Genomic DNA, 14,796 nt, shown 5'->3' on the forward strand with positions numbered 1-14,796 from the left:
TGGGGGCTATATTCCAGCATTTTTGGCCCCTTTTTTGACAGGCCTGTATAGATTGCAGCAGCTGAGTTGCAAGTTTTTTGTGTTGCCATGAGCCCCTTTTTCTGCAGGCTAGTGTATCTAATTGTCCCATCCCTCCAGTTTACAGGCAAGTGCATCTTATTGTCCCATCCCCACCAGTTTACAGGTGAGTGCAACTATTTGTCCAGTACCCCCAGTTTACAGGCGAGTGCATCTAATTGTCCGTCCCCCCAGTTTACAGGCGAGTGCATCTAATTGTCACATCCCCCCCCAATTTACAGGCGAGTGCATCTAGTTGTCACATCCCCACCAGTTTTCAGGAAAGAGCATCTTATTGTCCCATCCCCCCCAGTTTACAGGCGAGTGCATCTATTTGTCCCGTCCCCCCAGTTTACAGATGAGTGCATCTATTTGTCCCGTCCCCCCAGTTTACAGGTGAGTGCATCTAATTATCACATCCCCCCCAATTTACAGGCAAGTGCATCTAATTGTCACATCCCCCCCAATTTACAGGCGAGTGCATCTAATTGTCACATCCCCACCAGTTTACAGGAAAGAGCATCTTATTGTCCCATCCCCCCCCCAGTTTACAGGCGAGTGCATCTATTTGTCCTGTCCCCCCAGTTTACAGACGAGTGCATCTATTTGTCCCATCCCCCCAGTTTACAGGTGAGTGCATCTAATTATCACATCCCCCCCAATTTACAGGCAAGTGCATCTAATTGTCACATCCCCACCAGTTTACAGGCAAGAGCAGAAAGGCAAGAAAGAGGCCAAAGGGCAGAAGAAGAAAGACAAGGAAAAGAAGGTTGACTCTGAGGATCAGGACAAGAGCCGTGAGGAGAAGAATGAGGATGAAGATGGAGGAAGATGGAGGAAGATGAAGAAGCAGAAAAAGAGGAGTGGAGAACTGACCACAGGAGAGCATGACAGGACTGTGTGGCCCCCCTCTGGGGGACTGTACAGTGAGGCTTAAGGCTGGATGTATTTACTGCATCACTACCACCCATACCCTCCAACCCAAGGGCTGTGGGTGCGTATTCTCTCCTGGGCCTGCCCTGTGTCTTAGATGGCAGCCCTCCTGTGATATACCCGGTGTGATGCCAGCCTTTGTATATAAGCGATTGTGATATTAAATGTTTCATTATACATGCTGATTGTTTCTGTCTGTGTGGCATTTCCTGTGTGTTTCTTATGGAACTTATCCCATGGTAAAGGGTAGAACCCGCTGATGTGCCCCCCTTGCAGGCGGTTTAATTGCCCAGATGGCCGTGTTGTTGTGAATCTGCGTGTCGCTCCAGGCTAATGTGCAGTGACAGCCAATCGTAGGAGACTGGCACACGGGACTGCTCCTGGGCCCCACGTCCATAAATTGCTCCAGTTCCAGTACGGCCAGACCTAACCCAGTAGGATGGGAAAGGAGTCGCAGTGTGTTACAGGCCTTTAAGAATATTTTATGCTTCTATGCCTGGCTTGTGCTGTTGTTAGGGTCCAATTTACCATAGTAACCAGGCAGTTGTGTGAATGAGAGACTGGAAAGTAACTGTATGACCTTGGAGCCTTAAGGAGCACTCCTAAATTCTTGGGGGGCTGGGGTCAGCAAAAAAGAGCATTCTACAAGATTTTCTAACTATCCCTTTCTCATTTTGATACTGTTGCTATGGGGGAGCATGGATCCTCCTATTTCATTGTATTCAATAACAGAAGGAAACAGGAGTGCAGTTTTCTTTTTCAGTCTCCCCAACCTGCAACTGTTACTCCTGATTTCTCTGTGTTTGTGGGGTTTAATTCTTCTTCCTGACCTCTCTGTGCTTGTGGGATTTAATTCTCCCATGGGTCCTGCCCTGGTGCCAAGTAAACTACACAGTCTCTATTTATTAACAGCCCAGATCAGAAGTAAGGGACACAATCCTGGTGCCACAGATTTCCTCTAATGTGCCTGAACAGCCATGGGGTTACATAACTCAGTTTGGTTAACAACAGAGCAATATTGGATGGGGTCACCTGGCCTGGTATGGTCTGAGCCATCCTCCCCTAGCGTTTACTGGCGCTGTCATACTTATTCCGTCACAAGGTGGCGCACACACACCTACACTGAGGACGCTCTGTTTAGTGAAAACTAGTGCAATATGGGGGCGTGGTTTGGGCGCCGCTTCCGGGTCACGTGGTGGAACGCTGTGCATGTGGGACAGAGGGCAGCAGTGCAGAAAGATCATAAGTCGCTGGGCACTTGGAGGGGTGAGTGTGGGTCTGGGGGCCAGGCTGAGATGTGTATGGGGGCTGAAGGGAGATCACAGGACTGTATCTGTACTTTGAGCCACAGGGGATTGTGGGAGCTGTAGTTTAAAATAGCATTTTCCCCATTGTTGATTGCAAGATGAATGGCAGAATCCCTTTATCAGTCTATAATAAAGTAGCTCAGCTCTCTGATTGCTGGGGTCCCATCTCCCCCAAACAGATAAAAGGGTCTATGTCTGACTCTTGACAATGTAGCAGATGTCAGTTCTCCTCCAGGTCTATCACTCAGCTGACTTCTGCTACATTATTTCAAGAGCGAGAGCCAGCAGTGCAGAGCTGGGGAGACAGTGGCATTGGCACTGGCACAGTAGTGAATGTGTATTGATGGCTGCAAAACTAGACCAACGTGGGCACTTGTATTATAATATATATATATATATATATATATATATATATATATATATATATATATATATATATATATATATATATATATAATGGGAGGAGGCCATTTGGGTGGGACTCAGCATTGCTGTTATCTGAACACTGGGCAGGACCCTTTCCTGGGAGAACAAGATAGCGAAGCCAGGTCCCACACACCCCTCCTATCCCCTGCAAGTGGTATGTTCCAGACAACTTATTGAAGGTTGGGGGTGTTGCAGTCTTGCTACAGTTCCTCTGTTATATACCTCTATCTACTGACTGTAAGCTCTTGTGTCCAATAACTTGTTTGGATTTCTTAATGTGGATCTCTTGAAGCCTGGCATTTAAACTTCCATTTGGTTGCAAGGATGTCCCTGCTCAGCGCCATGGCACAACTTGCCTGATTTAGACGTTACCCCCGCCCCACTCTGCCAAGGCCACTGCCAATGTTTATTCTCTGTGTTGGGCACTGGTGGGAGGTCTGTGGCTCAAGTCTGGTGTAATTAACCCCAGGAATGAATATTTAAAGGACAAGTAACTACAGTAACTAAACAGCACAGTTAATGTGATAAAGGGCAACAAATGATGCCATTAAATCTCATCTGTTCTCAGCAGTTTGAAAACATGCAGGTGGACTCCATCCTACACAGTGGGTATTTCCACCCTGTGCTCCGGGCCTGGCAGAGCACGGCTACCAGCCTTGATGCCAACAACCTCATGTACCCCATCTTTATCACGTAAGCACAACTGTGTCCAGATGCAGTACCTTTCGCTTGTGTTATGTCACTGATGTCCCCACAAATACCAATAACATAAATGATTGGAGAGATATTTCACGAACCCCCACCTGGGTATGTAAATCCAATGTCACCCCCAGTGCATAACCAGGTGCAGAGCCTTGATTCTCTGTACTTCATGCTCCTGGGCTGCTCTCTTTCCCATGGTCAGACAGAAACCTCCCCCTGGGTAAGTGAATCTAATCTCTCCCATTACTTACCCAGGTACAGAGTTCTGATTCTCTGTACTTCCTGCTCCTGGGATGCTCTCTCTCCCATGGTCAGACAGAAACCTCCCGCATGGTAATTGAATCAAATGTCGCCCTGGTACTTACCCAGGTAAACTCAGGAGCTTTGATCCTCTGTCCTTCCTGCTTTTGGACTGCTCTCTTTCCTGTGGTCATATTAAAGCACGGGTGATATTTATTAATTTCTTTCTGTTTTTGTGGTTTCAGGGACAACCCAGATGCCATTGAGGACATTCCCAGCCTGCCGGGCCAAGCCAGGTAAGTTATTGGGGGAAATATTGTCACTATGTATACTGGGGAGCCCTTGCATTCTCTTTACCCTCACACAGTTTAGTCATTAGAACTCTATATCCGTGAAATCTAAATGCTGATTGGCTGCTCTAGTTGCATCTTTGGATGACTATAAAGTGGCCCTACTAGAGAGTACAACTTATTACTCATTGTTTTAGTTTTAGTGCAGCAGGTTCCCCCACTAGTTATTAGGTGAGTGTGGGCCTTCCTGTTCATATTAGATTGCAAGCTCTTGGGTTCATCTGAATCCTGTAGCTGGGTATTTTCTTGTCCTTCCCTTCTCACACCTCTCCCCCTCTTTGTGGGCAGAAGATAACAGGCAAGAGTTCTAGGACACGCCCAGCTTTGGTGCCAGGACTGCCGCGCAAGGAAGGTGCCACCCGGCCTCACTTATCCTGTAGAACTGGTTCTGATGAGCACGTTCCCTGTTCTCCCTGTGGGTGATGCTTTGCTGATCGTAATCTCTTGTGCATGAGATCTGCACCTCTAAGGGATCCATGCCAGGGTAGATGTAGGGGGGCAGCCACAGTGCCAATCAGCTGAAGGTTTTGAAATAGTCTGTTCTTCCTGCAGGTATGGGGTCAACCAATTGGAAGGCCTGCTGCGCCCTCTGGTGGACAATGGCCTAAAGTGTGTGCTGATCTTTGGGGTCCCAAGCAGAGTCACTAAGGTCAGGACCACAGGGGACTCCTATGTTACATTATGGCTGCTGCTATACCTTTTAGATCACATCGGGTGTCTTTTCTCCCCAGGACGACCGTGGCTCCGCAGCAGATGCAGACGACACACCGGCCATATTGGCCATACGGAGGATTTGGGAAAAGTTCCCCCAGCTGCTCGTTGCCTGTGACGTTTGTCTTTGTCCCTATACATCCCATGGGCACTGTGGTGAGAGCTCTGCTTCCTTCCTTATATACACCTGCAGACTTCCTGCAACTACAGCTCCCAGAATCCTCAGTCAGCCGTCGCCTCAGTCTCCTTTATTTAATGGTGTTTTTCTCCGTTGCCTCTTTATGTCTCCCCATCTCCAGGGATTCTACGGGAAGATGGCAGCATACAGAATGAGAGCAGTTGCCAGAGATTAGCAGAAGTGGCCCTTGCTTATGCCCGGGCAGGTAATTGTATGGGGCCTCTATCTGTGATTGGGTGACATATGTTCTCCAAACAGTCTCCTGTGGGATTTTTATGGATGTTAAGGACAAAGTAATTGGGGGTAATTCCATAAGTAACTACAATGTTCTGTATGGCCAATTGAATACAGCAGAATGCATTGAGCTATACGACTTTATTCTGTATACCAGGCTGTCACATCGTGGCACCTTCAGACATGATGGATGGACGAATTGGAGCGATAAAGCAGGCGCTGATCTCCAACAACCTGGGGAACAAGGTGTGTATGCTTTATGGGGCATTCTATATCGTGCAAGGGGAAGCAATTTCCTGATGCCCCTTTTTGTACCTGCTTGGAATGCAGAAACGAAAGAGGAAGTAGGTGCAGCAGGCTATGCCTTCCCCCATATATCTGTGCTGCTGCCAATGCACTGAATCTGTGGCTCTTCCCTCAGGTGTCCGTCATGAGTTACAGTGCCAAGTTTGCCTCCTGTTTCTATGGGCCATTTAGGTAAGTCTTGTTTACCCTTTAGTTTCCCATGTGCTGTCCTGATTCACTCTGAGCAGCAGGATTAAGGTGTTTGATGTAGCTTTGGCCACTAGTCCATAGACCCGTATGCTGTGGGAGAACGCCAGATCCTAATACTGCCCCCAAGAGGCTGTGTGTGATACCATAACTATGGGATGTAGCGCTGTTAAGTAGATGCTTCCCTAGATGTAGTAGGAATACAGAATTGTCAGGGTGTGGGTCGTTGTGATGCTCATGTTCGTTCTGTTAAAGGGATGCCGCACAGTCCAAACCTGCCTTTGGCGATCGGAAATGCTACCAGCTTCCACCTGGTGCCAGGGGCCTGGCCATTCGGGCAGTGGTGAGTATTCATGGGTTGATGTATTAGTGTGTGTGGGGAAGTGCCTAGTGATGGTGGGGTTCATTCTATAGGGTCCGGGCCCTCTCAACCCCTCTCTCATCTGTGCAGGACCGGGATGTGCGTGAAGGGGCAGACATGCTAATGGTAAAGCCGGGAATGCCATATCTGGATCTGGTCAGAGACGTCAAGAATAAGGTGAGAAATGCCCACCCTGTTATACACGGGATGCTCCGTAGGGGGTACTGCAGCTTTTGTCTTGCAATTAAAAATGAACTGGGAAGCTGCTCCTGGCTTCCTGGTGCAAAGCTGCTTGGTTGGAAACACAGAAATGACCTGTGTACCAGGAGCTCTGATCTGAATGTCACTTCTTGTGGCTCCTCTTGTTTCCCAGCACCCTGCTCTCCCACTGGCTGTGTACCACGTGTCTGGGGAATATGCCATGCTGTGGCATGGAGCACAGGCTAATGCTTTTGACCTCAAGGTGGCTGTACTGGAAGCAATGACCGGATTCCGGAGAGCAGGTGAGTAGCTGTTTTATAGGGTTACTTCCCTCATTATTTCTGCCTACAACCTTCTGTCTTGAGATCCCCTGTCTCTCTGCCTCCCCATTGGTTAATAATCCTATTGTGTGTGTCTCTCTGCCTCCCTATCAGTTAATAATCTTATTGTGGGTGGCTCTCTGCCTCCCCATTGGTTAATAATTCTGTTGTGCGTCTCTCTCTTCCTTCCCATTGGTTAATAATCCTGTTGTGCGTGTCTCTCTTCCTTCCCATTGGTTATTTCTTTAAGTCTGTGCCTTTTCCTTGCAGGAGCGGATATCATCATTACCTACTACACCCCCCAGCTCCTCAACTGGATAAAGGAAAGATAAATCTGCTTCCCTATTGACCCCATTCAGTAAATACCCATATTTTGGCACCCCCGGTGGGACATTGAACTGAGGGGAAGGGGGAATAATGTGTAGTGACTGTCCCTTTATTATCATTATTCATGTGCTTTTCCACCTGCCCTGTCCCATTGCTGCCCCTGGTTCCAACTCCCACCAGGAGTTGGTAGAAGTGGTGCCAATGAATGGGTTTATTGTGTGTATATGTCACACTATTGCATAAAGTCTCTGGACCTTTTATACAGCCGCTGTACAGCAGCCCCATGAACTCAGGAGAATCCGTGTTGGTAGCACTTGCCTTTAAGTCACATGACAGGTTCCCAAATGCCAATAAACCAAGTTGTCTTTATGTCTCTGCCCTTGTGCCTGTTTCATTGTCTCTCCAGCATCTCTGGAGTTGTGTGCAGCAGTGCTGCTGGTCTGTATGTTGGCACCAGGTGGCCGACAGGTTGATAAGGTTGGAACTAGGGGTGGGCAGAAGAGGCACTTGCCTAAGGTGCAATGATGGGGGTTGGGGGATGCTGGGTAGGTACCTGGTAAAGTGTAAACCTGTTAAGTCCTGGTTGTTGTTCTCCCTCTGCCGCTCTTGCCTCCCTCCCCTCTGTCACTCGCACCTACCTCCCTCCTCTTTGTTACAGCGGGGGCGGGTTGGGGTGAGTGGTAGCATGTTGGCCAGTTGGGTTGCCTGGGGCACCAGGTTGGCTTGGCCTGGCCCTGGGGATGATCCAGCACAGAGACTGCACTCAGAGCACCGATTGCAGTGTTACTGGCTATATAGAGAGTAACTAGGGTCCCAGGCCCTAGTGATATGGGGTTCTCTTTTCAACTGCAATAACTTGCTGGGGGGGGTGATAAGGTTTCCCTTTCACACATTTAAATCCACATCTTGCCTGCTGCTTTCAGATGGAACCCACAATCCATGTGCTGCCTTCCCCCCCCCAATAGTAAACTACTCAATAGGCCATAGGAGCAGCAGCCATTATCCCCAAATGGTTGTTATTATTATTAGGCTGTAGTTTGAGGGGCAGGGCCACCAGTAGAGAATTCCCCACATGCGCCGCTCTGGAGGTGGAACTTTTGTGCTCAGTGCGTGGTTCCCTGTTGGGGGATGGGAGGAAGGAACGGACGTGGCTCTGTGCTTGTGTTACCCTTCCGTTGAGTGGGCTGAGAGCACTGCACTTGTATTATTTGCCCCCCGCCAATGTGGCACTAGGAGCAGGTTGAAAGTTTATTCCCTGTATAAGGGTAACATCAGTAAAGGGGCACCTTTCTTTTTTGTACCCCTGTCTCCCCATATTGGAACAATCCCCCACCCCCAAGACCCCGTGAGATTATTCCAGCCAATACCTGGCCCGGCACCTAACTGTAAGCTCTTGGGTCCTACTTCTCTCTCAGTTTGCTGCTGAGCTTCCATATTGTTCCCCTTAGAAAGGTATAGCTCACAACATTCCTCTTCCTGGGGGGAGCCTGGCTCTGGGGAGCGGAGGCAGGGAGGGAATTAACCTTGCTGTATAATTGACACATGGAACTCATTAGCTGAGAGGAAGCAGCCATTTCTATGGGAGCTAGGGTTGCCACCTTTTCTGGGAAAAAAACACCAGCCTTCCTATATATTTATCTTGTTTCCCTATTAATAACATTGGGATCAGCCATCATTTTTACCGGCCTGACATTTGTTTGACATTTGACATGTGCTTGGCATTTAATCACAGCCTTGGCATCTGCTGCCATCCTGTGCTTCCAAAGGACTGACTGGCACCCTCTAGACTGGCAGAACCACAGGAAGCAGACATGAAATGCAGATAGTTTATTAAGGAACTGACAGCTTGGGGCTGCAGCAATTGGCAATTATTTCTCTATTCTTGTATAAAGTGATTACTGTCTGTTGCCCAGAGGGGGTTTCCAATCCTTGTGCTGTAAATTTGTGGGTTTCCCAGTAATTTTAAAGGGAAAACCTTTTATGCATAAGGCCCTACCTGTCAGTGCAGGATGTATGTGGTTACATTCCTCTCTGGAGGCAGGACAAACTTGAAGTGCTTTCTTCGGCTCCTCCTCTTCCTGTGTCTCCTTCTACCTTCAGTTTTTTGTTTGTCCCACTCGGAGGTGGACACATTCATCATTCCACTTCATCTTTGGATTTTTATAATAGTGAGTGCTTACTAGCATTGCTCCGTTGGCTGGGTATAGTTGGATATATGTGAGACCCTCCCTAAGGGATTGGCTACTTATCCTTGCATAATTACTTTTACCCTGGTTATGAGCACCCACCGTGAGCATGCTCCATTCAGAATGGCCATCGATTTTACCTCAGCCTAGATGGCTTCAGGAAGAACGGCGATTATCTCTGCCAATATCCTGGTGGATTTATCTGCACAATCTGTTAACACAAAAAAGCCAGTAAAAAGAGAATTAAAAGGAAGGAGATCTCCCTCTCCACCCTTTCTCCGTAGAGATTAGCTCTGTATACTTCTCTGAATCAGATGCTGAACTGGGCCAACCTAATTTTTCTTTTACCGCAGCCATTGTACATGCTGTACAGGAACCTGACACAGCACCTAAATTTTCACCTGGACTAGCTAGTCCAGCTCATAACTCTACACAATCTAAACCACCAGAGGCTGCTGCCTCTACTGACTCGGCCCCCCACTAATCAGCAGTTTGCTCACTTTATGTTGATATTGCACGGGTTGAATATGCTTTTATAAGAGATGAAGGTATCAGGTTGACGAATATATCATGTCTGAATTGTGTCTTATCCATCTAGCTAGTCTCACTGCTGCTTTCCCTTTATCTTTTCCAGAAAAAGTAAAAAAAAAGATTTTCAGATCTTCTAATCTTTCAGTTCTTGATAGATATGCTTTTAGAACACAGTACAAATCCAGGAAATGGTATCTCTTCTCCTCTTTGGACTGTAGATCTAGACAGAATGTAGGTAGAATAATCTTCTGATAAATATTAACTTTAGATGCTACGTTAGGTCTAAAATCTGTCAGGGTTCTTAAGATAGCCTGATTCGGAAAAAAACAGAGATAAGGTTCCCGGCATGCCAAAGCTTGAATCTCGCTAACCATCTTTGCAGAGGTAATGGCAACAAGAAAAACTGCTTTGAAGGATAGATGTTTAATATTCACATTTTCTAGCGGTTCAAAAGGAGGATCACATAAGCCTTCCAACACTAAATTAAGATCCCATTGAGGTACCGGGTTCACCACAGGAAGGTTAAGTTCTGCGCAGCCTTTACAAACCTCTGAATAACTGGGACCGAGAATAAATGAATTCCTAGGAAAGCAGAAATAGTCGAAATCTGAACCTTAATAGTACTAGGTCTTAATTTCTTCTCTAGACCTTGTAAAAATTCCAGTATGTTATTAATGGATGGAGAGTTGGGCTCCACCGTTTGTTGTGTACACCAAAGCTTGAATACTCTCAAATCTCTACAGTATGCCTTGGAATATGAAGGTTTCCTGGAATGTAGTAGTGTCCGAAAGCCCGGAATTGGCTAATAAGGGCTTGTCAACTTCCAAGCAGTGAGGTTCAAGCATTCCAAATCTAAGCAATGATTCTGCTTCTGAGAAATTAGGTCTCTGATATTCGGAAGAATCCAATAATTTCCCTGGCTCATTTGCATTATCTGTGAGAACCATATTCTCTTTGGCCAAAAAGGAAAAATTACTATGGCTGATGTCTGGTCTTGTCGAATCTTTTTGACCACTTTGCAGATCATTGGAATTGGTGAGAATATATACACTAGATTGAAGTCCCATAAGATCGACATTGCATCTAGTGCCCATGGATTATTGTTCTTGTAAAGGGAACAAAATCTCTGAAGCTTGGCATTGCTCCTCGTTGCCATTGAATCTATTTCCGGTCTTCCCCATTTTTAAACCAGTTCCTGGAATATAGATGCTTTCAGAGACCATTATTTGGGACTTATGCTGGACCTGCTCAAGTGGTTGGATTGGAAGTATTTCCAAGGTCCTCAGAAGATCTTTCTGGAGAAGAGAGGCTGATACAGCTCTCAGTAACCAGTCGTCCAAGTACAGGATGACATGAATTCCTTCTCGTCTCAGGATAGCCATTACTGATGCTACTATTTTTGTAAATACCCTGGGAGCAGAGGTTATCCCAAATGTCAATAACCGGAACTGAATATGAGTTAGCTGCCCCTGAATAAAGACTGCAATTCTTAAGTATTTCCTGTGTGCTCCGAACATTGGTACGTGTAGGTACGCATCTATGAGATCGATAGTCGTTAGATAATCTCCCGCTTCTAGAAAATGAATTACTGAATTGATTGTTTCCATACAAAAACGTTTTTTCTTGATCTACTGGTTCACAAATCTTAGGTCTATTATAGTACGGAAAGTACCATCTGGCTTGGGTACCAGAAAAACGATGGAGTAGGTACCTTTTCCTTCTTCTGATTCTGGGACCTTTTCTAGCACTTTCCTTGTTTCTTATTGATTCTCTCAGAGCCAGTTGTTTTCCTGTGAGAGGAATTTACTGGCGAAAAAAGAAATCTTGGAGTAGGAAAGCTTTGAAACTCTACCTGATATCCCTCCTGTATCAGTTGTAGGACCCACCTGTCTGATATTAAAAAAAAGGAAGTCTTCCTCACACTGGCAGACTTCTGGCATCAGAAATCCCATTTCCGGGCAGAAGTGGAGCCCCTAAATCTTCCTCTTGTGGATCTCTGGAATCTGCCCTGGGCCCTAACGGGCTGATTTATCTCATTCTCTTTGTTCCTCTCACCAAATCTGGTTTGTGGAGTTCTAGCTGGTGATTTTTTTTGCAAAAAAAGAGCCTCTCCACTTGAGGCAGGTTCTTACTCTTTTCATATAGACAGAGGTGCCCCCCTGCCAGCCGGGATCTGGGGTTGGTGTGTGAAGTGAAGCCCTGCTGTTGAGGTTCTCCTAAGGTTACAGGTTGGGGCAGTTCAGATGCACCTGGAGGTGCAGAGGCGAACAGGCGCTGCTCCTCCACCAAAGACCTGTGCAAGACGGCGGGGTCGGGCAGGGTCGGCACATCCTGATCACCATGTCCATCCTGCAGAGCCGCAAGAAGCCCGCTGCTTGACAAGGGAACGCACAGACTCTCCCAGCCACATGCTGCCAGTAGAATAGCCAGGGAGAAACAATCGATCGCCGCAGGATGGATGGTCCCCCTGTCGCCTTTTCTGAAGAGGAGCGGAAGCGGAATTTTGGTAATTTATTTCTTAATAAAGATTTTGTGATTTTAAAGTATAATTTGTCTTGGTGTTTTTTTTTTTTGTTCGTTCTAAACTAACGAATTTTTGATGTTACTGGTCCTTTAAACCTTTTCTTAATTATCGGAGCTCTATTTGGATTTTCCACTCAAACTGTATCAGATGCTTTATAACCGGATGTAGTGGAAAAGATTTACAACTCTTCTGTCTCTCCCCTTTTTTTGAATCATCTTTCCCTTCATGTGCCTCAATTTCTCCTCTAACAGCTCTAACAAGCTTAGGAAAAGTTTCTGAAAACTTGTTCCTCTGAAGAGGAAGATACTTCATCCAGGATTAAATATTCTCCCTCAATAGAAGAAGGGATGTTACCTGGATCTGTACTGATGATTCCAAAGGATTTTGTAAGGGTTACAGCGTGGAACCGCTGTGATAGTGGATAGCCATTCCATTGGGAGAGGATATGGCGGAAGCCCAGGGGTGTACCCATAGATGATAGGGGAGGCAGACATGGTGAAAATAAAGCAGGTTTACTTGGAGCTTGCAAATAACACAGGAACAGTTCAAAATAAGGTAATTACCAGGAAGGTGAGGATAAGGAAACAATGCTGGAACAAGGCAACACAGGAGCTTGGAATCCAGGAGCTTGGGATACAGGAACAAGATACAATGACCAGATACAGGATACGATTACAATTAATGACTCAGCCCTGAGCAAGGCTCAGGGCGGGGTTAATAAAGGGACGGTAATTGGGAATGGGAAACACATGAGGGTAAACGAGGTGGGTGGAGAATGGGGAGGAACACACTAGAAACTGACAGGTACATGAAACACAAGACACACAAGGGTAAGGATCAGCCTCAAAGAGCCCCCAGTGGCTCAAAAGAACACACAATGTCCAGAATCTGGGAAATAAAGGTTCGAGTCCCGGGCTGATCCTTACAGTACCCCCTGCTTAAGGGTCGACCTCCGGGCGACCCAACGAAAGACCCCCATCCTTTTTAGTCCAATGACTGGAGATGGGGACAAAAGTTTGCCAGGGTCAAAGGCTGGAGAGCCGCCAGGGTCAAAGGCTGGAGAGCCGCCAGGGTCAAAGGCTGGAGAGCCGCCAGGATCGGAAGCCAGATCAGAGAAGTCGCCAGAGTCAGGAGCCAGATCAGAGAAGTCGCCAGGGTCAGGAGCCAGATCAGATGGATGGCCAGAGTCAGGAGCCAGATCAGAGAAGTCGCCAGAGTCAGGAGCCAGATCAGATGGATGGCCAGAGTCAGCCTGCATAGCAGAAGAACCAGCCAAGGCACCCATTACAGGCGGCGGACCAGCAGAGGCACCCATTACAGGTGGCGGACCAGCAGAGGCACCCATTACAGGTGGCGGACCAGCAGAGGCACCCATTACAGGTGGCGGACCAGCAGAGGCACCCATTACAGGTGGCGGACCAGCAGAGGCACCCATTACAGGTGGCGGATTGCCCAGGACAACAGGAAGACCACCACGAATAGCAACAAGACTGGTAGACTCTGGAGCACCAGAACTATCAGATCCTGCAGCAGGAATGGCAGGTCTAGAAGTAGATTTGTCCGTGGGCCCAGAGGCCATGGTACACAGGTCCTCACAGGCTGAACCCAGCAAGGCTGTTGGCACAGAGGCTGGAAGCGGCAAGGCTGCTGGCACAGGAGCTGCAGGCGGGACCACTGGCACAGGAGCTGCAGGCGGGACCACTGGCACAGGAGCTGCAGGCGGGACCACTGGCACAGGAGCTGCAGGCGGGACCACTGGCACAGGAGCTGCAGGCGGGACCACTGGCACAGGAGCTGCAGGCGGGACCACTGGCACAGGAGCTGAAAACGTAATGGGAGACATGGAAATTGACAGAGACAGCTTTCGGGGAGCCGGCACAGGAACAGGCAGCTTTCGGAGAGCCGGCACAGGAGGCAGCTGCTGGGGGCCTGGCATTGGAACAAGAGGCAGCTGCTGGGGGACCGGCACTGGAGCAAGAGACTGCTTTCGGGGAGCCGGCACTGGAGCAGGAGGCAGCTGCTGGAGGACCGGTACTGGAACAAGAGGCAGCTTTCGGGGAGCCGGCACAGGAGCAGGCAGCTTTCGGAGAGCCGGCATAGGAGGCAGCTGCTGGGGGTCTGGCATTGGAACAAGAGGCAGCTGCTGGGGGACCGGCACTGGAGCAAGAGACTGCTTTCGGGGAGCCGGCACTGGAGCAGGAGGCTGCTTTCGGGGAGCCGGCACTGGAGCAGGAGGCAGCTGCTGGAGGACCAACACTGGAACAGGAGGCAGCTGCTGGAGGACCGGCACTGGAACAGGAGGCAGCTTTCGGGGAGCCGGCACAGGAGCAGGCAGCTTTCGGAGAGCCGGCACAGGAGGCAGCTGCTGGGGGTCTGGCATTGGAACAAGAGGCAGCTGCTGGGGGACCGGCACTGGAGCAAGAGACTGCTTTCGGGGAGCCGGCACTGGAGCAGGAGGCTGCTTTCGGGGAGCCGGCACTGGAGCAGGAGGCAGCTGCTGGAGGACCAACACTGGAACAGGAGGCAGCTGCTGGAGGACCGGCACTGGAACAAGAGACTGCTTTCGGGGAGCCGGCACTGGAGCAGGAGGCAGCTGCTGGAGGACCAACACTGGAACAGGAGGCAGCTTTCGGGGAGCCAGCACTGGAACAAGAGGCAGCTGCTGGGGGACCGGCACTGGAGGCAGCTGCTGAGAAGTCGGCACAGCAGACAGGAC

The 14,796-nt window shown here is 48.6% G+C and overlaps 1 protein-coding gene across 2 annotated transcripts; it reads left to right on the forward strand.

Moving 5' to 3' along the window:
* Positions 1 to 2,140: 2,140 nt before the first annotated feature.
* On the forward strand, positions 2,141 to 7,208 carry alad.S (aminolevulinate dehydratase S homeolog). Of its 2 annotated transcripts, none has more exons than XM_018232006.2 (12): positions 2,141 to 2,256; positions 3,295 to 3,416; positions 3,911 to 3,961; positions 4,568 to 4,664; positions 4,747 to 4,882; positions 5,026 to 5,109; positions 5,296 to 5,384; positions 5,560 to 5,615; positions 5,886 to 5,973; positions 6,082 to 6,168; positions 6,365 to 6,494; positions 6,783 to 7,208. In XM_018232006.2, exons 1-12 carry the CDS (start codon positions 2,200 to 2,202, stop codon positions 6,842 to 6,844), a joined length of 1,059 nt encoding a protein of 352 aa, XP_018087495.1. In that variant the 5' UTR covers positions 2,141 to 2,199; the 3' UTR covers positions 6,845 to 7,208.
* The last annotated feature ends 7,588 nt before the right edge of the window (positions 7,209 to 14,796 follow it).

The sequence above is a fragment of the Xenopus laevis genome, chromosome 8S (assembly GCF_017654675.1).
Source record: "Xenopus laevis strain J_2021 chromosome 8S, Xenopus_laevis_v10.1, whole genome shotgun sequence".
NCBI lineage: Eukaryota > Metazoa > Chordata > Amphibia > Anura > Pipidae > Xenopus > Xenopus laevis.